The sequence below is a fragment of the Phocoena sinus genome, chromosome 20, assembly GCF_008692025.1.
Source record: "Phocoena sinus isolate mPhoSin1 chromosome 20, mPhoSin1.pri, whole genome shotgun sequence".
In the NCBI taxonomy this organism is placed as follows: Eukaryota; Metazoa; Chordata; class Mammalia; order Artiodactyla; family Phocoenidae; genus Phocoena; species Phocoena sinus.
Window position 1 is genome coordinate 7238269 of NC_045782.1, and position 26243 is coordinate 7264511.

Genomic DNA, 26243 nt, shown 5'->3' on the forward strand with positions numbered 1-26243 from the left:
GTTAGGGCTTTTATCAAAACTTGCAAGCGAGACTTGACCGTCCTCGGTTTATTTGGTGGAGAAACGGGCTCAGAGAGGTTAACGCAATGCGCTGAGGCCACACAACCCGTAAGCAGAGAAGCCGGAACTCGAGCGGGGTCTGTGGACTGACAACCCCGCATCTTAGATCTTTCCAGCCTCAGTATTTGCTCACCAGGAAGTTTTCCAGCTCCCGGGCGCGCCCCCTAGGAGGTCTCACGTTCACTCCTTAACGCAAAATCCCAGCTGAATTGTTGCCCAATAAGAATTGACTTGGCATTGTCTTGCCCTTGATTCCCTGGGGACTTCCCTCATTTTATCTTGTAACTGTCACGTTAATCCGGCAAAGTCTCGCACAGTGAATTTCTCATCAATTTCCAGCTCAACAAGAGATTAGCAGGAGGCATTATCACATGAATGCCCTGAAATGTTATCTATTATCTGATGACTAAAGTGGTCATCATTTATTAAATATCCACCTTGATATGTCAAATAGGGCAGCAGCAGGTTACCTGATGCAGGGGCGGGGGGGGGGGGGAAGCATTAGGTAAAGGATAAAGAATATGCACAGAACAAAAGACTGTCCTGTGAATTAGAGACTTGAAGTGTTTCTGGGAAATACCGTTATTTACCCTCCCTGGAAAAGGACACCTTCCCTGGTTGGACAGTCAATACACAAGGTCCATTCCATCGCTCTTCTAATGGTAAGCAGAGGAGAAAGATTTTATGTTTAACTCCAGAAAAGCATCTATGAAATTTCACCTTTGATAATTACCCCCAAGATCCCCAACACACATTTTCTTTGAGAAAGCACCATAATTCGTATTGAAGTTTCTACTCTGTGTCATGAACTCTGCCGACGCTTTAATACATTATTTCACTTAATTCTTACAATCACTTTTTGAGCAGGTATTCTTGCTTTACAAAACGGAGTATCAGAGAGTTCAAACAAAACAAAAACCCTACCCAAGATCTGGATCCAAACCCACGTCTTGCCCCAGGCAGCTTGACCAATGAAATGCTGATTAAGAAGTTAAACTCAGGGCTTCCCTGGTGGCGCAGTGGTTGAGAGTCCACCTGCCGATGCAGGGGACACGGGTTCGTGCCCCGGTCCGGGAGGATCCCACATGCCGCAGAGCGGCTGGGCCTGTGAGCCATGGCCGCTGAGCCTGCGCGTCCAGAGCCTGTGCTCCGCAACGGGAGAGACCACAACAGTGAGAAGAGGCCCGCGTACCACAAAAAAAGAAGGTAAATTCACCTTCCTTAATTTTAGAGACTAACAGCAATGGTTATCTGTGGACAAATTATGAGGAAGGGCTGTGGGTTTTGCGGAGTCATAGAAGGGAGATTATGACAGGAAACCAACAACTGGGAGCTTACTCATAATAAAAAAACTTTACAGTCTGGATGAATTATTCTTGAACACGTCTCAGTTTTAATATACAATCCGAGAATGTAAAATGCATTCTATAAAGGAAAGGAGAAACTTGTAGATAAAATATTTTGACCAAAGCACAGACACACAGGTGTGAGAAAGCAAGACTAGTTGTGGAGTTATCTAAGCTCAGCCTCCAACAGGACGGTATTCAATGCTGTGAATCCAGGAGGTCTCCAACGTTTCATGAGGGAAATGGGTACTTCCATCTCAAAATGGCCCCATCGGCACTCACGCTAACGATGTACTGATTTCCTGGACTTATCCGGATGCGGGTGATGTTGCCGCTGTGTCCCACCCCAACGTGAGTCACTTCACCCTCATTGTAATCCCAAACTTTGACAAGATGGTCATTTCCACCTGAAAATGACAAAGCAGTTACATGGCATTGCTGCAACAGAACAGAGAGAAAGTCCTGATTTTAAATTACTGGATCGTTTTCAATACATTCCCCATGTGCCGATTTAAAGGAAGAAAAACCTATCCTTATAAACACTCTTTTCCTTGATTATAAAAATCTAGATCTGTTGTAGTTAATTTGGGGGGGAAAAAAGGTAAAGAGGTGACATCACCCTCGATCCCACCATCCAGAAAGAACCACTAGTAACATCTTGGTTTAGTTCCTTCCGGTCTTTTCTCTGTAAGTTACACAGATATACATCTGAATATGTGATTAGGATCATACCATGTCTAATTTTATATCATGCTTTACATAAATGTGTTTGTGAAACTTATTGATTTGGAACATTAACTGGTTACTGTCCGGAAGAATCCAAGAGGCTGCAAGAAATGGGACTGATGCTGTTGCAATGGGCACATTGTGTGGCAAATGCCCCCTGGAAATGCTGACCGAAAAGCCTGGCATTTAAGACTTCAGTCGGAAATAGCAGAGCAAGGCAGACTGGACAGCCCAGCCCACGTAAAGGCCCATTTCTTTCTTCCTTTCTTTTTTAATTAATTAATTTGTTTAAATTGAAGTATAATTGGTTTACAATGTTGTGTAAAGGCGCATTTCTTTCATCGCTGCCCATCACAGAAAAAGCACTCAGTGGAAGCTTAGGTTTATATTTGTGCCCCTAAGGCTCGTGAGCAAATGTTTCCTCTCATTGAAATGTGGCTTCTGGATTTTTCTTTGCCAGCCACACCGGCTGCAGTGTTCAGGCCTGAATCTAACCACGTTGCCCTTTAGACCCTTTTGTGGTCATTTCCAGTTGCCTCCCGCCTGGGAGTTCCACCTTCCCATTTAAATAAGCTGGGCTCGGCTTTCTTCTCTTATCCCAGGACTGACCTGTGACAAAATGCACTCCTTCCACGGTGATATCCATGCCGTTGATGGCCCCGGACAAGGAACCTTCCAACTCTCTGATTACTGACCCATCAAACACTTCCCAGTAAGCAATCTGGAATTCAAGAAAGAAGCATGAGGCGGGGTTCAGCTCAGTGAAATCATCCACACGCATGCTAACAAAAGGAGGTTCTACTTTATATAGCAGACAGCAAAAATACACCCGGGATGATACACCAGCTGAAATTATAAATAGGCTAAAGCAGGGGGTGGAGAAATCATTTTAATATTTTTAGTAGTGGCTTTAAAATTTGCATTCAATTTAAAGAGGTGTTGATATGCTGGTAAACTGGATTGAGACAGAGAGTACTTTTGGTCAGATGGAGCAGATTGAGCCTGAAGGGAGCTGTAAAGGAGAGAAGAAAGCGGCCACTGCATCCACTTTCCCAATTCTGCTCTTAAGAGGAGGAAAGTGAAGCTTTCTTTAGGCCTGGCGGGAGGGGAAAGCATTTCCTTCCTCCAGCTTGGGGAATGAGCAGTTCTGGAAAATTCTGGAGACTGGGCCTTAAAAAGTGAGCTCTCACCGTGGCCGGCCCTCCCTCTTCCTCACCCCACCCTTATTCCAAACCTTCTCTTCTGCCTCAAAGCAACAGAACATTCCGCAGGGCTGGGTTTAAACAGAGATTGATCATATATTCCACCCGCATCCTCACCCCCCACCCCCCGCCCCCTCCTGGGCCAAGGAACTGGGTTAGGGGTGGAAAGGAGACAGGGGCTCAAGGAAGGAAGATTTTTCTCTGAATATACTGCTTTTATGCTTTTTGAACTTTGAACTTTGTAAATGTACAACCAATTCACAAATAAAATTTCTTTCTAGGGCTTCCCTGGTGGCGCAGTGGTTGAGAGTCCGCCTGCCGATGTGGGGGACACGGGTTCGTGCCCCGGTCCGGGAAGATCCCACATGCCGCGGAGCGGCTGGGCCCGTGAGCCATGGCCGCTGAGCCTGCGCATCCGGAGCCTGTGCTCCGCAACGGGAGAGGCCACAACGGTGAGAGGCCCGCGTACCACAAAAAAAAAAAAAATTTCTTTCTAAACATAGAGCCCTTGACCAGGAATCAGGAGTGGGAACTTGGGTATTTCACCCAGAACTTTCTCTCTGTTTCATGTTGATGGCAACTTCCTGTGTTCCCGTCATTACGCCAGGAATCTGTATTCCTCTGAACTTAGCTAGAAATGGTGTATGCTATTTAAAATTTTTCTTTTCTTTTTATTTATTTATTTTGCTTTATAATTTCTATCGATGCTCGGTCACTTTAACAATAAAGTTCTGATTTCATAGTAAAAACATAAAGGAGGGGGGACCTTGAAGATGGCGGAAGAGTAAGACGCGGAGATCGCCTTCCTCCCCACGGATACACCAGAAATACATCCACACGTGGAACAACTCCTACAGAACTCCTACTGAAGGCTGGCAGAAGACCTCAGACCTCCCAAAAGGCAAGAAACTCCCCACGTAACTGGGTAGGGCAAAAGAAAAAAACAGAGACAAAAGAATAAGGACGGCACCTGCACCAGTGGGAGGGAGCTGTGAAGGAGGAAAAGTTTCCACACACTAGGAAGCCCCTCCGCGGGCGGAGACTGCGGGAGGCAGAGGGGGGAGTTTCGGGACCGCGGAGTAGTGCACAGCGACGGGTGCGGAGGGCAAAGCGGGGAGATTCCTGCACAGACGATCGGTGCCGACCAGCACTCACCAACCCGAGAGGCTTGCTGCTCACCCACCGGGGCGGGCGGGGCTGCGAGCTGAGGCTAAGGTTTTGGTTTTGGACGGAGCTCAGGGAGAGGACTGGGGTTAGCGGCTTGAACATAGCCTGAAGGGGTTAGTGCACCACGACTAGCCGGGAGGGAGTTCGGGGAAAAGCCTGCACCGGCCGAAGAGGCAAGAGACTTTTTCTTCCCTCTTTGTCTCCTGGTGCGCGAGGAGAGGGGTCTAAGAGCGCTGCTTAAAGGAACTCCAGAGACGGGCGCGAGCCGCGGCTAAAAGCGCGAACCCCAGAGACGGGCGCGAGCCGCGGCTGAGGGCGCGAGCCCCCGAGACGGGCGCGAGCCGCGGCTAAAACCGCGGACCCCAGAGACGGGCGGGAGACGCTAAGGCTGCTGCTGCCGCCACCAAGGGGCCTGTGTGCGAGCACAGGTCACTCTCCACACCCCTCTTTCGCGGAGCCTGTGCAGCCCGCCACTGCCAGGTTCCCGGGATCCAGGGACAACTTCCCCGGAACAACGCACGGCGGGCCTCAGGCTGGTGCAACGTCACGCCGGCCTCTGCCGCAACGTCACGCTGCCTCTGCCGCCCGCAGGCCGGCCCCGCACGCAGTGCCCCTCCTTCCCCCATCCCCCAACCCCCGGCCTGAGTGAGCCGGAGGCCCCGAATCAGCGGCTCCTTTAACCCCGTCCTGTCTGAGCGAAAAAACAGACGCCCTCCAGCGACCTACACGCAGAGGCAGGGCCAAATCCAAAGCTGAGCTCCTGTGAGCTGTGAGAACAAAGAAGAGAAAGGGAAATCTCTCCCAGCAGCCACAGAAGCAGCGGATTAAAGCTCCACAATCAACTTGATATACCCTGCATCTGTGGAATACCTGAATAGACAAGGAATGATCCCAAATTGAAGAGGGGGAATTTAGGAGCGAGATCTATGATTTTTTTCCCTTTTCCTCTTTTTGTGAAGGTGTACGTGTATGCTCCTGTGTGACATCTAGTCTGTATACTCTAGCTTCCACCATTTGTCCTAGGGCTATATCCGTCCATGACTTTTTTTAAAAAATTCTTTTTCTTAATAATTAAGTTTAATTGTAATAACTTTATTATACTTTACCTTCGTTCTTTCTTTCTTTCCTTCCTTCCCTTCCTCCTTTAGACAACGAATCACCCCAAATTGAGGAGGTGGTCTCAGGGAGCAGGATTTATGATTTTTCCCCCTTTACCTCTTTTTGTGAAGGTGTATGTGTATGCTTCTGTGAAAGATTTTCTCTGTATAGCTTTGCTTCCAACATTTGTCCTAAGGTTCTATCCGTCCCTTTTTTTTTCTAAATATTTTTTAATTCAATAACTATATTATACTTTATTTTATTTTTACTGTATCATCTTTCTTTCTGTCTTTTTTTCCTTCTTTCCCTCCTTCCTTCCTTCCTCCCTCCCTCCCCCCCTCCCTCCTTTCTTTCCTTCTTTGCTTCTTTCTTCCTTCCTTCCTTTCCTCCTTTCCTTCTTTCTTTCCTCATACTTCTACTAATTCTCTCTACTTTTTCTCCCTTTTATTCTGAGCCGTGTGGATGAAAGGCTCTTGGTGCTCCAGCCAGGAGTCAGGGCTCTGCCTCTGAGGTAGGAGAGCCAACTTCAGGACACTGGTCAACAAGAGACCTCCCAGCTCCACATAATATTAAACAGCGGAAATCTCCCAGAGACCTCCATCTTAACACCAGCACCCAGCTTCACTCAACGACCAGCAAGCCACAGTGCTGGACATCCTATGCCAAACAACTAGCAAAACAGGAACACAACCCCACCCATTAGCAGAGAGGCTGCCTAAAATCATAATAAGGCCACAGACACCCCAAAACACACCACCAGACGTGAACCTGCCCACTAGAGAGACAAGATCCAGCCTCATCCAGCACAACACAGGCACTAGTCCCCTCCACCAGGAAGCCTACACAACCCTCTGAAACAACCTTAGCCACTGGAGACAGACATCAAAAACAACGGGAACTACGAACCTGCAGCCTGCAAAAAGGAGACCCCAAACACAGTAAGATAAGCAAAATGAGAAGACAGAAAAACACACAGCAGATGAAGGAGCAAGATAAAAACCCACCAGACCTAACAAATGAAGAGGAAATAGGCAATCTACCTGAAAAAGAATTCAGAATAATGATAGTAAGGATGATCCGAAATCTTGGAAGTAGAATGGACAAAATGCAAGAAACAGTTAACAAGGACCTACAAGAACTAAAGATGAAACAAGCAACGATGAACAATGCAATAAATGAAATTAAAATCACTCTAGATAGGATCAATAGCAGAATAACTGAGGCAGAAGAACGGATAAGTGACCTGGAAGATAAAGTAGTGGAAATAACTACTGCAGAGCAGAATAAAGAAAAAAGAATGAAAAGAACTGAGGACAGTCTCAGAGACCTCTGGGACAACATGAAACGCACCAACATTCGAATTATAGGGGTTCCAGAAGAAGAAGAAAGAAAGAAAGGGACTGAGAAAATATTTGAAGAGATTATAGTTGAAAACTTCCCTAATATGGGAAAGGAAATAGTTAATCAAGTCCAGGAAGCACAGAGGGTCCCATACAGGATAAATACAAGGAGAAACATGCCAAGACACATATTAATCAAACTGTCAAAAATTAAATACAAAGAAAGCATATTAAAAGCAGCAAGGGAAAAACAACAAATAACACACAAGGGAATCCCCATAAGGTTAACAGCTGATCTCTCAGCAGAAACCCTACAAGCCAGAAGGGAGTGGCAGGACATACTGAAAGTGATGAAGGAGAATAGCCTGAAACCAAGACTACTCTACCCAGCAAGGATCTCATTCACATTTGATGGAGAAATTAAAACCTTTACAGACAAGCAAAAGCTGAGAGAGTTCAGCACCACCAAACCAGCTTTACAACAAATGCTAAAGGAACTTCTCTAGACACGAAACACAAGAGAAGGAAATGACCTATAGTAGCGAACCCAAAACAGTATATAAAATGGAAATAGGAACATACATATCAATAATTACCTTAAATGTAAATGGACTAAATGCTCCCACCAAAAGACACAGATTGGCTGAATGGATACAAAAACAAGACCCTTATATATGCTGTCTACAAGAGACCCACTTCAGAACTAGAGACACATACAGACTGAAAGTAAGGGGATGGAAAAAGATATTCCATGCAAATGGAAACCAAAAGAAAGCTGGAGTAGCAATTCTCATATCAGACAAAATAGACTTTAAAATAAGGACTATTAAAAGGGACAAAGAAGGACACTACATAATGATCAAGGGATCGATCCAAGAAGAAGATATAACAATTGTAAATATTTATGCACCCAACATAGGAGCACCTCAATACATAAGGCAAATACTAACAACCATAAAAGGGGAGATCAACAGTAACACATTCATAGTAGGGGACTTTAACACCCCACTTTCACCCATGGACAGATCATCCAAAATGAAAATAAATAAGGAAACACAAGCTTTAAATGATACATTAAACAAGATGGACTTAATTGATATTTATAGGACACTCCATCCAAAAACAACAGAATACACATTTTTCTCAAGTGCTCATGGAACATTCTCCAGGATAGATCATATCTTGGGTCACAAATCAAGCCTTGGTAAATTTAAGAAAACTGAAATTGTATCAAGTATCTTTTCCGACCACAACGCCATGAGACTAGATATCAATTACAGGAAAAGATCTGTAAAAAATACAAACACATGGAGGCTAAACAATACACTACTTAATAATGAAGTGATCACTGAAGAAATCAAGGAGGAAATAAAAAAATACCTAGAAACAAATGACAATGGAGACACAACGACCCAAAACCTATGGGATGCAGCAAAAGCAGTTCTAAGGGGGAAGTTTATAGCAATACAAGCCCACCTTAAGAAGCAGGAAACATCTCGAATAAACAACCTAACCTTGCACCTCAAGCAATTAGAGAAAGAAGAACAAAAAAACCCCAAAGCTAGCAGAAGGAAAGAAATCATAAAAATCAGATCAGAAATAAATGAAAAAGAAATGAAGGAAACAATAGCAAAGATCAATAAAACTAAAAGCTGGTTCTTTGAGAAGATAAACAAAATAGATAAACCACTAGCCAGACTCATCAAGAAAAAAAGGGAGAAGACTCAAATCAATAGAATTAGAAATGAAAAAGGAGAAGTAACAACTGACACTGCAGAAATAAAAAAAATCATGAGCGATTACTACAAGCAACTCTATGCCAATAAAATGGACAATCTGGAAGAAATGGACAAATTCTTAGAAATGCACAACCTGCCAAGACTGAATCAGGAAGAAATAGAAAATATGAACAGACCAATCACAAGCACTGAAATTGAAACTGTGATTAAAAACCTTCCAACAAACAAAAGCCCAGGACCAGATGGCTTCACAGGTGAATTCTATCAAACGTTTAGAGAAGAGCTAACACCTATCCTTCTCAAACTCTTCCAAAATATAGCAGAGGGAGGAACACTCCCAAATTCCTTCTACGAAGCCACCATCACCTTGATACCAAAACCAGACAAGGATGTCACAAAGAAAGAAAACTACAGGCCAATATCACTGATGAACATAGATGCAAAAATCCTCAACAAAATACTAGCAAACAGAATCCAACAGCACATTAAAAGGATCATACACCATGATCAAGTGGGGTTTATTCCAGGAATGCAAGGATTCTTCAATATACGCAAATCTATCAATGTGATAAACTATATTAACAAATTGAAGGAGAAAAACCATATGATCATCTCAATAGATGCAGAGAAAGCTTTCGACAAAATTCAACACCCATTTATGATAAAAACCCTCCAGAAAGTAGGCATAGAGGGAACTTTCCTAAACATAATAAAAGCCATATATGACAAGCCCACAGCAAACATCATCCTCAATGGTGAAAAACTGAAAGCATTTCCACTAAGATCAGGAACAAGACAAGGTTGCCCACTCTCACCACTCTTATTCAACATAGTTTTGGAAGTTTTAGCCACAGCAATCAGAGAAGAAAAGGAAATAAAAGGAATCCAAATCGGAAAAGAAGAAGTAAAGCTGTCACTGTTTGCAGATGACATGATACTATACATAGAGAATCCTAAAGATGCTACCAGAAAACTACTAGAGCTAATCAATGAATTTGGTAAAGTAGCAGGATACAAAATTAATGCACAGAAATCTATGGCATTCCTATATACTAATGATGAAAAATCTGAAAGTGAAATCAAGAAAACACTCCCATTTACCATTGCAACAAAAAGAATAAAATATCTAGGAATAAACCTACCTAAGGATACGAAAGACCTGTATGCAGAAAATTATAAGACACTGATGAAAGAAATTAAAGATGATACAAATAGATGGAGAGATATACCATGTTCTTGGATGGGAAGAATCAACATTGTGAAAATGACTCTACTACCCAAAGCAATCTACAGATTCAATGCAATCCCTATCAAACTACCACTGGCATTTTTCACAGAACTAGAACAAAAAAATTTCGCAATTTGTATGGAAACACAAAAGACCCCGAATAGCCAAAGCAATCTTTAGAACGAAAAAAGGAGCTGGAGGAATAAGGCTCCCTGACTTCAGACTATATTACAAAGCAACAGTAATCAAGACAGTATGGTACTGGCACAAAAACAGAAAGATAGATCAGTGGAACAGGATAGAAAGCCCAGAGATAAACCCACGCACATATGGACACCTTATCTTTGATAAAGGAGGCAGGAATGTACAGTGGAGAAAGGACAGCCTCTTCAATAAATGGTGCTGGGAAAACTGGACAGGTACATGTAAAAGTATGAGATTAGATCACTCCCTAACACCATACACAAAAATAAGCTCAAAATGGATTAAAGACCTAAATGTAAGGCCAGAAACTATCAAACTCTTAGAAGAAAACATAGGAAGAACACTCTATGACATAAATCACAGCAAGATCCTTTCTGACCCACCTCCTAGAGTAATGGAAATAAAAACAAAAATAAACAAATGGGACCTAATGAAACTTCAAAGCTTTTGCACAGCAAAGGAGACCATAACCAAGACCAAAAGACAACCCTCAGAATGGGAGAAAACATTTGCAAATGAAGCAACTGACAAAGGATTAATCTCCAAAATTTACAAGCAGCTCATGCAGCGCAATAACAAAAAAACAAACAACCCCATCCAAAAATGGGCAGAAGACCTAAATAGACATTTCTCCAAAGAAGATATACAGAATGCCAACAAACACATGAAAGAATGCTCAACATCATTAATCATTAGAGAAATGCAAATCAAAACTACAATGAGATATCATCTCACACCAGTCAGAATGGCCATCATCAAAAAATCAAGAAACAATAAATGCTGGAGAGGGTGTGGAGAAAGGGGACACTCTTGCACTGCTGGTGGGAATGTGAATTGGTTCAGCCACTGTGGAGAACAGTATGGAGGTTCCTTAAAAAACTACAAATAGAATTACCATATGACCCAGCAATCCCACTACTTGGCATATACCCTGAGAAAACCAAAATTCAAAGAGAGTCATGTACCAAAATGTTCATTGCAGCTCTATTTACAATAGCCAGGACATGGAAACAACCTAAGCGCCCATCATCGGATGAATGGATAAAGAAGATGTGGCACATATACACAATGGAATATTACTCAGCCTTAAAAAGAAATGAAATTGAGCTATTTGTAATGAGATGGATAGACCTAGAATCTGTCATACAGAGTGAAGTAAGTCAGAAAGAAAAAGACAAATACCGTATGCTAACACATATATATGGAATTTAAGGGAAAAAAATGTCATGAAGAACCTAGGGGTAAGATAGGAATAAAGACGCAGACCTACTGGAGAACGGACTTAAGGATATGGGGAGGGGGAAGGGTGAGTTTTGACAGGGCGAGAGAGAGTCATGGACATATACACACTAACAAACGTAGTAAGGTAGATAGCTGGGGGGAAGCAGCCGCAAGGCACAGGGATATTAGCTCGGTGCTTTGTGACAGCCTGGAAGGGTGGGATGGGGAGAGTGGGAGGGAGGGAGACGCAAGAGGGAAGACATATGGGAACATATGTATATGTATAGCTGATTCACTTTGTTGTAAAGCAGAAACTAACACACCATTGTAAAGCAATTATACCCCAATAAAGATGTTTAAAAAAAAAAAACAAAAAAAAAAAAACATAAAGGAGTATGAAAGCATGCCCAAATCCTAGTTCCTCAGGAATCCCATCGATGTAAGTCATTGGTACTTGATGACCAGCTTCCTTGACCAGGGAAGTCAAAGTGAGCCTCCCCTGGGCTTTCCCAAGTGTCCTCTCCTAGGAATGGTCTTCCCTGAGACCAAAGCATGGCTAGGTCCTCCTGGCACTCAGGCCTCAGCTCAAGTGCCACCTCCTTAAGGAGGCCTCGCTGACCATCCTTGCTAAAACAGCTTCCTTCTCCCAGCCATTATCCTATAGCCTGTTCTATATTTTTTTTAGCTCTTTCACCATCTCGTATCATCTTGTTCACTTATTACTCATTGCTCTTTCATGGACTCATTTACATGTGTACTATCCCATTCCATCCCTTCCCACCCAAAATTAATACAGAAGGTAGGTAAGCTCCATGACAGCAGGGACACTGTCATGTCCCCAGCACTTAGAGTAGTTTGACAGATTTATGATTTATGGTTGGAATATTCTGGTCAAAATTCAAATAAGAGGGAAATAGATTGTTTCAAGCCTCAAAAGCTGAAACCTAGAATATGGCAGATATCACACTAATTTAGAAACAATATGAACCGTCCATCAAAGCATTTATAGTGACGCGGTGATTAACTCCCTAATATCCATCCCACCCCAGTGCCAAGAGGAAGCCCACTTAGACCACAAGTCAAGCACAGGTTGGGGGATGGGCAGGCATAGGCCAGTTTGGGCGGATGAGACACAAAGAAACCTAACAACCTACAGAGACTGGAACACAGAGGCAGTTCTTCACGCCCTCCCAGAACATTCTGTCTGTGTCGGGCAGATCCCGGTTGGACCAGGAAGCATTCCTTGGGTTTTTATGACAAAGTGTCTCAGGCAGTCGTTCCCAATCACCTGGGAAGCTTAAACAGGAAAAAACCCCACTCCTAGATTCTAATTTGGGGGATGGAGGTGGGGAGGGAAGGTACCTTTTGTATTTTTCCCTCAATACTTTTAACTCCATTAACTTAGCCTGTATCTGGCAAAACAATAAATATGCAAACTCTTCTTCAATTATCTCAAAGTCATCTCAAAGTCTACATTAGGGGTATTCAAACCCAGTAATTGGATGTGCAGGTAATCAGGCCAAGATCTGGCTGATCCGATGTGGCTGGCAGGGTGGGAGACACCCCAGCTTCCTTGCCCTTCCATGTGTCTCTCTCCTGAAGCCTCCTGCTTGCTCCAAGGGGGAAATGTTCCCCCCCAAATAATGGCCAATTTTCACTGAAGGACATGGACTCCCTAGCTTAAGAGATTTTTAATATATTGACGAAGTCGGGTGATGAGAGATGAGCTCTATTGTCATTCAATTTGAATTTAATCAAAGTGACAGCTCCCTTGGGCACGACACTTCCAGCCTTAGAAATGTCCTCATAATCAAAACCAGTACTTACTGAGTGTCCGCTCTGTGCCAGGCCCCCTGCTTTTAGCATCATATTCAATCATGACTTTAATCCCCACAGCAACTGCATGAGGTCAGTGGTGTCATCACTTCCATTTTGCAGAAAAGGAAGCAAAGGCACCCCAAAACGTTACGTAGCATTTCCAAACTGACACGGCGGATCACCAGCAAACCCGTGGTTTGAACTGGCATAGCCTGACTCCAGAGCCTGTACCCTCAGCCACAAGGAGTCACTGCTCTTCTCTTGTACCAGAAAGACCTTGACTCTTACCTTTCTGTCTGTCCCGCTGGTGATGATCTGGAACTCTTCAGGGTGGTAACAAACACACTGGAATAAGGTGTTAGCCAGGATCATCTGATTCCTCCTAAGACGCCTGGAAAATAGATTCCAGAGCTGTGAAACGTGACTTTCTCTTCCTGAGAAACTTTACTTACTACTTTTTTTTTTTTTTTAATTTTATTTATTTATCTATTTTTGGCTGCATTGGGTCTTCGTTGCTGCACGCGGGCTTTTCTCTAGTTGCAGTGAGTGGGGTCTACTCTTCTTTGCGGTGCGTGGGCTTCTCATGGCGGGGGCTTCTCTTTTTGTGGAGCACGGGCTCTAGGCGCACGGGCTTCAGTAGCTGTGGCTCACGGGCTCTAGAGCGCAGGCTCAGTAGTTGTGGCTCATGGGCTTAGTTGCTCCGCAGCATGTGGGATCTTCCCGGGCCAGGGCTCGAACCCGTGTCCCGTGCGTGGGCAGGCGGACTCTCAACCACTGCGCCACCGGAGAAGCCCTCTACCCTTTGTTTGAGTCTTCCCTTGAGTTCAATAAAATGCTGGGATTGAGTTCTGCATCACTTGGTCCTCCCCATCACTGGTACCTACACGAGGTCCCATATGATGCAGGTGCCGTCCGTGCTGGCCGTGACGCACTCCTCGTTGCTCTTCTTCACCCTGATACAGGACACGGAGGACTTGTGCTCCTTCAGGGCCTCCTCCAGCTTCTGGGTCTGGTGGCCTATTTGCCACACCCTCACCTGGAAGCCACAAAGCACAGGCTCTCAATTCCAGCTTGGGAATTTTTGAAGGGGGTTAAAAAAAAGTAAAAGATTCCAAGAGCTTTCTCATCTCCTGGGCTGACTTGCTTTTTCTAATTCCCTGTCCTCATCTCAGTTGAGTGAGGTAGGGATGCCAAGTTGCAGGGCGGGAATATTCTTCCACGGAGCCAGGGAGATGCCCTACCAGGGAGCCTTCACCTGTTTTTACTTTAGGGCTGAGAAATATATCAGACACCCGCTGCTAAAACCAGTAATGCAGGGGCTGCTGCTAAACCGAGTGAAACAACATGTCTGCTCGTTTCTGCTGAGCACTGCTCTCAAAGTCCTGCCTCCATCAGGGAATCTCTTGGGTACCCAGAGCCATATTTAAACTTTCCCATCAGCTGCTGTCTCAATCATCTAAAATCAGTGGTTCTCAACTCCACGGAAGCCAACACCCAACTTTCAGTAACAAATATTGTCTAATATCCCTTTGCTATCTTGAAATGAAATGCAGAGGTGATACAACTACCTACACACAACATTTCAAAATGATGCCCCAGCTGTAATAAAAAGGGTAAGTAGAAAGGAAAGTTATTCGGTTCTACCAGCAGGTCCTGTAACGGATAAACGCTCTGTCACAACTATACCAGAGAACATAATAGTGTAGTCAGACGCTTCTTATAATGAACGTGTTGGACTTCTAAAACATAAGAAGAGCAGAAATTATTTTGTGTAAGTGATATAAGACTACAAAGGAGCCATAGTCTAGTTGAACACTAAACTGAAAACTAGTGTTGGGATCAGTGATAACAGACTAACTTATTTGCACCGGACAAGAGGGAAATAACCTTAAATGAAGTAAGAAAAACATGCAAAGACACTTTCTTAGTCAAGAAGATGAGGAAGCGTGAGGTTATCCCAAATGAGCCGGGCCATCTTCCTTGCTATGCTGTTCAAATAACTCAGTATGTCTTTTTTTTTTTTTTTTTTTTACGGTACGCGGGCCTCTCACTGTTGTGGCCTCTCCTGTTGCGGAGCACAGGCTCCGGACGCGCAGGCTCAGCGGCCGTGGCTCACGGGCCCAGCCGCTCCGCGGCACGTGGGATCTTCCCGGACCGGGGCACGAATCCGTGTCCCCTGCATCGGCAGGCGGACTCTCAACCACTGCGCCACCAGGGAAGCCCACTCAGTATGTCTTGACATGGGACAGGGTGATGACTATTGCCAGAGAAAACAAACAGATCCACAATCTTGAATGTATGGAGGCAGGCAGTGGCTCTCTAGCCAGGGTGAGATGCAGATGTTCTAGCCAGTGTGGTGTGGGCACCAGCCAAACAGCACAGGACTGGAGCCTTGGATGTGCCGGCCATTAGCTGGGGGATGGCAGGGAGGTTTGGGTATAAACTCAGGTAACGGCCAATGAAAGTGGAAATAAAATACTTAAGAGTACCTTAGCAACCCCGGGATTCAGACCGGTGCACCCCTGCGGACCAGCAGCCCTGGTCTCTAGTACTTACAAAGACCTTGAAGACTATGTTCTTGGAAGAAAAGGTCTGGAGTAGCTGTGGGGAATGGGAGCGGGCATTGTGAAAAGACTGCTGATCAGGGCTGGGGGCGACGAATCTGTTTTGTGCGATTCCCTCCTGTAACCCTCCTCAGCAAGGTCGATGCCCTCAAAGGCTGAGGGAGCAAGTAAGGATGCTGTGGGTGTTAGCAACAGCGTGGCTGAAGGCATGAGGGCAGGGAACAGAGCCGCGAGGGTGATAATGGGCAGAGAGCAGGGGGATGGTCTAGGACAAGTGTGTCTGTGGAGCATCTGCACGGTTTAGTCCACATGGAGATGTGCTCTGAACGTGGAACGCACACCAGATTCTGAAGACTTCGTACAAAATAAAGAGTGTAAAAAAACATCTCACTAATTGGAGTATTGCTATCTTCACTTTATACTTTACTTTTACAGGAAACTGAAGCACAGAGAGGTTCAAGAACACACCCTAGGTCACACAGCTGGGAAGTGGCAGAAGTGAAATCGGAGCCCAGGCAGTGTGGCCCCAGAACCCAAACATTCAGCCACTAACAGGTTTGATCCAAACTCTGCCAAAGGCTACGTGAAGATGCTGTACCTTTCTTCTCCCTAAAAAGATGTTTTAGGCTCCTTGAAATGATGGAACGAAAAGGTCGAGTGTAATAATTTTGAAATGATGGTCGAAGCATCTGGGTAGATGAAAGAATCAATTCTAAAAATAGCATCTCCTTTAAAAGATAAGATAAAGACAATTTATATAACTGGTTTTTTTTTTTTTTTTTTTTTTTTTTTTTTTTTTTTTTTATGCGTTACGCGGGCCTCTCACTGCTGCGGCCTCTCCCGTTGCGGAGGACAGGCTCCGGACGCGCAGGCTCAGCGGCCATGGCCCACGGGCCCAGCCGCTCCGCGGCATGCGGGATCCCCCCAGACCGGGGCACGAACCCGTGTCCCCTGCATCGGCAGGCGGACTCTCAACCACTGCGCCACCAGGGAAGCCCTATAACTGGTTTTTGAAGGAGAAAAAAAAAATGTATTCTAAAACTCTGGCAAAACACCAACTTGGATTCCTAGCTCAATTCCCTGTAGAATGATTTCATGTCTGTATCCTAAATGTCCTTTCTGGGAGCAAAAATATTGATATGTGTATTTATATTATTAGAACTTTAATTTATGAGGTATTTCAGAGTTTCATCAAAAATCTTAATTTGGTCCTGCCTGATTCCTAGTACAGGTGAAAAAATCAAATTAGTGGCCTGCTATGAGGCAGTTGCTCTAAACCAAGGGCTATTTTAAAAAGATTCTGCCTTCGAGAATAATACCTCCCCTTCCCCACCGCCGCTGATGACCCTTTTACAGTCACTGGTGGTGGCGATGGCCGTCACTCCAATCCTGTGGGCGTTGTTAATGACGTACATCAGCCGGCCTGTCTCTGGGGCAAAGGCTCGGATCTTACCGTCGTCCCACGCTGGCACGAAAGGGAAACAAAGGCAGGCAGGATGAGTATACTCATGGTCTCTGCAGACTGCAGCTCTCTTAAATCATAAGTGAGAGACAGGACTGGGGGCAGTGGTGGTGATGGAGGGAAGAGGCCGATCTCCCACCAGCTGCCAGGAATCCTAGCCCCCTTTTCCCTGATTCCCCAAACTGGCCACGCCTCCTGAGGGAAATGAGCGACTTGCCTTAGTTGAACCTGCCTCCAGGTGAGCCCCATCCCAGGAGAGAGAAGCGGGAGGCCAGCTCCCACCTCTCCCATGAGCCACACAACCTGCACATTCAAGTGGCTGGTTGATCATGCCTCTGGGATGCAGAACTTAACACCTGCAAATAAACGTTGCCTTCCCACCCCTCGCCCCCACTTTAAACCTGACGCTTCTTCTCCCACTCCCATCATCTTCCCCGTCTCCATAAAAGTCGCCACCACCCAACCAGCTGCTCAAGCCAAGAACTTCAGAGCCATCCTTGATTCCTCTCTGTGCCATCCACCCAACCCAACCCAACCACCAATCCATCACAAGTCCCATCAGCATTACAATCTGAACACAGTAAATCTGGCCACGTCTCAACCCTTCCCCTGGGACCACCTTTGTCCAAGCCACCAGCACCTCTCTCCTGGATTATTATAACAGCTTTCTCCCTAGCCTGAGACTCGCCCTCCTGCAATCAATTATTTATGCAGGGGCCAGGGTGAACTTCTTAAAATCATGTCACCTCCTTGATGAAGAACTTTCAAAAAGCTTTTCCCCACTGCACTTACAATGAAAACCAGCTCCTTAATTCTCTAGAGTAACTAGTCTCTGCTCCCTCCCTACCCCTTCAATTTCTTCTACTACTACTCTCCCTCAACCCTGACCCCAACCTTACCCTCTAAGCTTCAGACACACTGGTCCTCTTTCTATCCCTCAAACACACCAAGTAATTTCCCACCTCAGGGCCTTTGCACTTGCTGTTCCCTCTTCCTGCTGTGCTCTTCACCCAGCTTTTCACCTGGCTGGTTGCCCCTCATCACCTCCAGCATCAGCTCTGGACCTTAGCAATTTTAAATAGGAGGCTCAAGGTGGATCCCATTTCAGCCAAGATTCAAGACGGTGAGGTGGTGAGGAAATGAGTCATGGGGCTCTCTGGGGAAAGAACATTCCAGGCAGACTGAACAGCTATAGCAAAGGCCCTATGTGTAGCATAGGAAGAGCAAAGAAGCACGTATGGCTCAGGGGGCTGAGCAGTAAGAGACAAAGTCAGAGGTAAGAAGGTGGGGCTGGGGGGGAGAGAAGTCAGGGGGGACCTTGCAGGCAATTGCAGGGACTTTGTCTTTTTTTTTTAATTAATTAATTTATTTATTTATTATTTTTGGCTGTGTTGGGTCTTCGTCTCTGCGCGAGGGCTTTCTCTAGTTGCGGCGAGCGGGGGCCACTCTTCATCGCGGTGCGCGGGCCTCTCACTGTCACGGCCTCTCTTGTTGCGGAGCACAGGCTCCAGACGCGCAGGCTCAGTGGTTGTGGCTCACGGGCCTAGTTGCTCCGCGGCATGTGGGATCTTCCCAGACCAGGGCTCGAACCCGTGTCCCCTGCATTGGCAGGCGGACTCTCAACCACTGCGCCACCAGGGAAGCCCTGTCTTTTATTTTTAAAAAGGAAAGGACCGTTGAGCCCTAGAAATGGCACGATCTGACTTACATTTTAAAGAGTTTTCTGGCATCTGTGTTGAGAGCAGATCGGGGGAGAAGAGTAATGGGCAAGAGCAGAGCAGGGAGTCCTGGTAGGAAGCTTCTAGAATAATCTAGGCGAGAGAAGGTGGTGGCTGAGACGAGGGTGGAGATGATGAGATGGATGGGATCTTGGATATACTCTGAAGGGGGAGCCATTGGGGGAAGTGGGGGTGGGGTATTAGAGGAAAAGAGCAGGTGATGGGGACTCCAAGATTCTTGACCCCGGGGTTTGTTAGTTCTAAGTGTAATGTAAGCCAAGAGCTTCCGGTGGACCGCTCTGTGGAGAAGACACGCCCCAGGGGAAGAATCCAACACGAGGAGACAGAACCAAGAAAAGAGGTGGATGAGATGGGTTTTAATTTTATTTTATTTATTATTATTTTTTGGGGGGGGCTGTGTCGCAGCATGTGGGATCTTAGTTCTCCAGCCAGGGATCAAACCCCTGCCCACCGGCAGTGGAAGCGCAGAGTCCTAACCACTGGACTGCCAGGGAAGTCCTCCTGATTATCACTGTTTAAATAGCTGCCCCTAAAGACCCACTTGACTTTTCATTCATGTGAACCAGTGAATTCACTTTTGACCACTGGGGAAATCTGTATACGGATTGAACATAAACAATATTAAGAAATTAGGATTTTATAGGAAAATATTTTTAGAGATGCATACTGATTTAGAATATCATGGTGTCTACAATTTATGTTAAAATACTTTGGCATTGGGCTTCCCCGGTGGCGCAGTGGTTGAGAGTCCGCCTGCCGATGCAGGGGACACGGGTTCGTGCCCCGGTCCGGGAAGATCCCACATGCCGCGGAGCGGCTGCGCCCGTGAGCCATGGCCGCCGAGCCTGCGCGTCCAGAGCCTGTGCTCCGCAATGGGAGAGGCCACAACAGTGAGAGGCCCGCGTACAGCAAAAAAAAAAAAATACTTTGGCATCACATAATCAACTGAATTAAAAATAAATTCCCTTGGAGCTATAACTTAGTTTAAGTAGTTTTTAATCTCTTGAACAAAAAAAGGGTTCTCACTCAAGTGCCCCGGACTCGCTAAGGCCTCAAATCCACTTTGTAAATGATTCACTGAATTTCCTTGCTAGAGAGAAAGCAACATGCTCTATGCAGCAGCGTCGGGGAAGAGAGATTGCTGCTTGGTAATTCCTAGCTCAGAAGGGATCCCAGCTGGACGGGAATTCCAAAGAGAGGCTAGATGAGAAGCAAGTGGACAGCGGGAGGCTGTTCCAGGTCATCCCCATGTCGCGCCTGGTAGGATAAGAATGACGAGAACCGAAGCCACAGCCGGAGCCCGAAGCCAAACCCTGGCACACCGACCTTACCGGAAATGATGCTCTTGCCGTCCCTCATGAAATCTATGCCACGGCAGGTCATGTTGGGCACAGTGATCCGTAGCAGCTCCCTGTTGGACAGCGTGTGCCACACCCGGATGTCCTTCTTGGCACAGGTGGCAAAGAGCTCAGCGGTGCCACTGCAAAGAAGCCACCAAGAGGATAAGGGATGCAGCCATACAAGATGCACAGTGTTTCTCCGGTGCCGGTCTGACACTAAAATGGCCTTCACGAGGATGGAGGGAAGGACGCCTTTAGACACCTGTTATCTCAAGCTTGAGGGTCTTACAGATTTTTTGTGTAAAGTGGCATGTGATGCCCTCAAACCACCTGTGGACAATCTTTCATAGTCTTGGGACTTCCCTGGCAGTCCAGCAGTTAGGACTCTGCAATTCCATTGCAGGGGGCACGGGTTCAAACCCCGGTCGGGGAACTAAGATCCTGCAAACCATGCGGTGTGGCCAAAAAAAAAAAAAAATCTTTCATAGTCTTTTTTCTTACGAAGGGTTGGGACAAAGTTGCTCAAAAGGAAAATGCCAATTTAAAAGTCTTTCAGTGTCCTGTTGATCGCAAGTAACACATGAGAAGAAATACATCTGTGGAATATTTATATTAAAAGAGACTAAACAAACCTTTTCCTGTAAAGGAGACAATCTTGTTAAAATTTCAAAGAAGAAAACGACAAGGGTTCTAGAATTCATGTTTGCAGACAACCCAAAATACTTCTTTGTTTAGTTATGAGAAAATATGAGATTGTGAACAAGGAAGAAAAACCCATAGTAATTGGTCTGTTGGGTTTTTTCCCCCCAATGGACAACTCGTAAATATAATGGAAAATGTCCAAAAAATTACAGATTATTCCAATTTGAGAAAAAGGAGTCATACCAGGGTACAATAAAGACCATCTGCTTTATAAGTATGCATTTCTAGGGACTTCCCTGGTGGTCCAGTGGTTAAGACTCCCCGCTTCCACTGCAGGGGGCAAGGTTCCATCCCTGGCTGGGGGAACTAAATTCCCACATGCCACAGGGCGTGTCCAGAAAAATAAAGTATGCATTTCTAGCTAAAGTCCTTGTGGAGACTGGGCTTTTAGATTTAAATACCTCTCAAGAAATTCCTACCTATCAGCAAAAGCACATCCATAAAAAGAGAGTCCCTCTCTCTTAGGTTAAGATCTACTCACTTTGGAATGAATGGAAAAATAAGTGGATCATTTCCACATATTTAGCTTTGGGACTCAGAGGTAAAATTATGATGCTGGACTACCACCTAGAAACAGCAAGCTCTGGGACTCTCCTGGTGGTCCAGAGGTTAAGACTCCACGCTCCCAATGCAGGGGGCCCGGCTGGGTTCGATCCTTGGTCAGGGAACTTGATCCGGCATGCATGCCACAACTAAGACCCGGCGCAGCCAAATAAAATAAATAAATAAATTTTTTTTTTAAAAAAAGAAACAGCAAGTGCTGGAACAGGAAAGCAGGGGCTCCTTGCTCCTGCCAATTCTGATTAGCAGAGATCAAATCAAGCCGACGTTAGAGTGGTAATATTTATTGAAATGAGAAATGTTTTATGTCAGACACTGCCTTCAGTGAATGAGCTCCTCCTTGGGGGAACATGAGCTCTTTTTTTTTCTTTCTAATTCATTTATTTATTTTTGGCTGTGTTGCGTCTTCGTTGCTGCTCGTGGGCTTTCTCTAGTTGCGGCGAGCGGGGGCTACCCTTCGTTGCGGTGCGTGGGCTTCTCATTGCTGTGGCTTCTCTTGTTGCGGAACACGGGCTCTAGGCATGAGGGCTCAGTAGTTGTGGCGCGTGGGCTCTAGAGTGCAGGCTCGGTAGTTGTGGCGCACAGGTTTAGTTGCTCCGCGGCATGTGGGATCTTTCCGGACCATGGCTCGAACCCGTGTCCCCTGCATTGGCAGGTGGATTCTTAACCACTGTACCACCAGGGAAGTCCCAACATGAGCTCTTAAAGAAGCATATGGACTCCTATGAAAATCAAGTATCATGGAATGAATCTACCTAGAGAACTCTCCAAATTCTCTCTCCGAGATGGACAGTCCACTTCCTCAGGAATTAAGCCTAGTCCAAAAACGTCCTGAGTTTAGGATCTGAGAGATTAAGTTCCAAATTGATTGGATCAAGATGGTACACTAAGTATGTGTGCTCCTTCCCACCCACCTAAAATCCCACTCCTGGGGAGTTCCCTGGCGGTCCAGTGGTTAGGACTCAGAGCTTTCACTGCCGTGGCCCGGGTTCAATCCCTGGTCACGGAACTAAGATCCCACAAGCTGCGTGGCACAGTCAAAAAAATAAAATAAAATAAAATCCTACTCCTGGGCATATATCCAGAAACATACGCTTGTGATGTTGGAGCAGTGAAGTGGTCACACAAACTTCCCAGAGATAACGTTTATAAAAGCCAGATAAAATGAACAACAATAAGAACCAAAAATCCTGAAGACGGGGCTTCCCTGGTGGCACAGTGGTTAAGAATCCGCCTGCCAATGCAGGGGACACGGGTTCGAGCCCTGGTCCAGGAAGATCCCACATGAGGCGGAGCAACTAAGCCCGTGCACCACAACTGCTGAGCCTGCACTCTAGAGCCCACGAGCCACAGCTACTGAAACCCGCGAACCTAGAGCCCGTGCTCTGCAACAACAGAAACCACCACAAGAGAAGCCCATGCACCGCAACGAAGAGTAGCTCTCCGCAGCTAGAGAAAGCCCGCGCACAGCAACGAAGACCCAACGCAGCCATAAATCCATAAATAAATAAATGTATTTATTAAAAAAGAAAAAAAGAAATGCAGGGACTTCCCTGGCGGTCCAGTGGTTGAGACCCTGCGCTTCCACCGCAGAGGGTGTGGGTTCGATTCCTGGCTGGGGAAGTAAGATCTTACATGCCGTGTGATGCAACAAAAAATTAATTAATTAAAATTTAAAAACTGCCCAAATTACTGTGTGCCAGCTGAATTCTACATGTAGGGGGGAACCTCAAAAGGAAGAAAAAGCAGGCAGAGACCAGAGAGGATATACTATTTTTCTTTTTAAAAATTCTATTGTTTTTTTTCTTTCTTTTTTTAATTTTAAGATTCTGTTTTTGAGGACAGAGCTCATGGGATCGATTTGAGCGTTTTTTTTAAACCTTTTTAAGAGAGTTTTTTACCTTTTTACCTTTAGCTGAGCACAGTACATTCATCAACTGTGCTCAGTTTGGGAGGCTGAAAGCTGAACCTTATAGGCTTAAAGTGACTGCTAGTGTGTTTCTTTGGGGGATATAAAATGTTCTAAAATTAGATTATGGTGATGGTTGCACAACTCTGTAAATATGCCCCTAGAAAAACCATTGAACTGTACACTCTAATGGGTGAACTTTATGATATGTAACTTATATTTCAATAGAGCTGTTAAAAAAAAAAGAAAAAAGTACAAAACCTAAATAAAGACTCCATAAGAAATTGAAAAGGTATTTAAAAACTTACCCTTACTAAAGGTCCTTACTAAAGGACCAAATAATTTTACAGATTGATTCTACCAAGCTCCTTAGAGAAAGAGAGGAAAAGTGATACAGAAAGGAAATGACCAGTTTTCAAGTAAAGATTCACCTAATGGGAGGCACCAGCTATTTTCACTAATAGAAATATTTGGGAGAACCTAATCACAAAGACTCATGGAACCAAAACTACATTTTGTGATCTTAAGGATCAAGTTTTCAAAGAGAGTCTTGCTACCTATAGAACAATGACTTTGAGTTTTGTAAATTCAAGTGAAACACCGAGGAAGTTCAGAGCAAAAACTGTGACCAACCTCATGGAACAAATCTCACCAAAGACAAAAGAGGTCTCAAATTCAAATAATGGCAAACTCTGACTGTAGCTCTTTTTGATATTAAAACTGCTGATGGTTATTTGTTTCACTGGGTTTGTGAGGGATTTACCAAGATATACAGCAACGAGATCCAGAAGAACTCAATCTTATGACCACTGCCATCGAGCATGCCAAATCTGGAAGACCCAAGAGGTGCAAACAAATGACTCGAAAGATGTTTGAAAAAAGGCACTACTAAGCTTTTCTCCAGACAGCAGTGGGAAAACATAGGAAAGTTTGGCCAGTCTGTTCACCATTTCCATGATGGATTTATTAGAAAAGCCAACATTCTAAAGAGGCCCAAATTTGAATTATGAAATGAAGGTAGCTGCTTGGTAAAGGCAATAGAAAGCCTATTAAAATAATTCGCTACAATAGAAAAATTTCAGGAGAAAAAATAATTTATTATGACTTATCATGATGGATTATGTTAGTTGGTATTGAAAGTATATTAATAAAGTTACATGTCCTTACACACAGCACCAAATCTCCACATTATCATTTTTACTGTCTTCTACTTACAATGGAAAGACGATGTCCTCAACAGCTTCAAAGTGACAAGTTATAATGAGAGTCTCTTTGAAATCTGTGAAGTTGACACGATAAATGTGTGACTCTTCTGTTCCTACAAAGAACTGGTGTCCTTCCCCTCGAAGTGTGATAGAAGTGATGCCACCTTGTAACTGGATTTTCCTTTAAGGAGAAGCAAAAGGAGAAGCAGATTTCCTCAATCGGTGAGTATTTATTAACTGTCCGAAGCATTACAGAGGACACATATCAGGCGTGTGACCTGGGAAATGCCTTTGAGGAGGTGGCATAGTTGGAAAGGCAGGGGTACAGGGTTGCAGCTGGAGATAACGGAGGTAACCCCACATGAGCCCATACAGGGCAGCTGAGAAACACTGACCCTTGGCATCTGGGCTGCAAAGAATACAGGGTGCTAGTGTTCCCAGGGCTACAGGGGCAAGGCCAGGACCTCTGACCCCCAGCTGTCTGTACAAGCATCCGAGTTCCCTTTCTAACCTCCATGACCTCTCCTGGGGGCTGCTTCCTCAATCTACAAACCCAAGGAGAAGGAAATCACAGTATCCAATTTGAGCCTTGCTGGCACACAGGGTTATCCTGGAGACATTTACAGCACCGACCCTGTAATAATTACTTTGAGTCTAATTATCTTCATTACAATGGGTCCATTTGTGTATTAAAAACAAGGGGTTAAAAAATGAAAGGGTTAATTTCCTATACTCACTTCATGGATCCAGAGTCTACCCAACACTGCTCTGAAGTTGCCTCCCCCTTTTTTTATTCTCCTTCATACAAACACAAAACTGGTCCCAATATATTCTCCATAAGACCTACACTGAGCACTGAATTTAAAGTTGCAACCTGTCCCGTCTGCTTCAAAACCTAACCCCCCTTCTCCACAAGCTACTCATTTATCCCCATGGTACTCATCACTCTCTAATACCATGTACTTTACTTGTTTATTTTGTTTATTATTTATTGTCATCTCCCTCCTGCTGGAACGTAGACTCCATGAGGGTAGGGATGGTTTTTTTCCTTCTTTTTTCTTTGCTTTATTCATTGATTTCCCAAGCACCTAAGATGGTGCCTGGCACATAGCAGCGCTCAATACAGATTCATCTGCATGAAAACAGGTGATACTCGTTTCTCCAATGTATATCCATATACATAGAGCTCAGAGGCCACGTGGAGCGTGTCTAGGGGTATCTGGCTTCCGTTGAAACTAAGTTCAAGAGCTGCCTCTGCTCCTCTGGGATGTGTCTTTCCATCCCAACAAGATCACTCCCTCTGTAATCTTCTCTGCAACATTCATTATATATTTTACTTTATCGGGACCATGAGATTGTGTTTATATATCATCTCATATTATAGTGACTTTTTAATGTTTGTCTACCTTATCCCCAAACCAGACTGTAAGTTCTGGGAGGGCAAAGACACAACTTATTTTTTCTTTATTTATTTTCTTTCTTTCTTTTTTTTTTAACATCTTTATTGGAGTATAATTGCTTTACAATGGCGTGTTCGTTTCTGCTTTATAACAAAGTGAATCAGCTATACATATACATATATCCCCATCTCTCCTGCCTCTAAGATGAGATT

The 26243-nt window shown here is 44.8% G+C and overlaps 1 protein-coding gene across 1 annotated transcript in view; it reads right to left on the reverse strand.

Annotated features, from left to right (window-relative positions):
- Nucleotides 1-1637: 1637 nt before the first annotated feature.
- The window catches only part of CFAP52 (cilia and flagella associated protein 52), a 41626-nt gene continuing 17020 nt past the window's right edge, over nt 1638-26243 (reverse strand). Inside the window, 7 exon segments of the mRNA XM_032616997.1 lie at nt 1638-1813; nt 2742-2853; nt 13438-13540; nt 14034-14185; nt 17033-17178; nt 20246-20394; nt 24642-24812. Coding sequence (XP_032472888.1) covers nt 1638-1813; nt 2742-2853; nt 13438-13540; nt 14034-14185; nt 17033-17178; nt 20246-20394; nt 24642-24812 — 1009 coding nt within the window.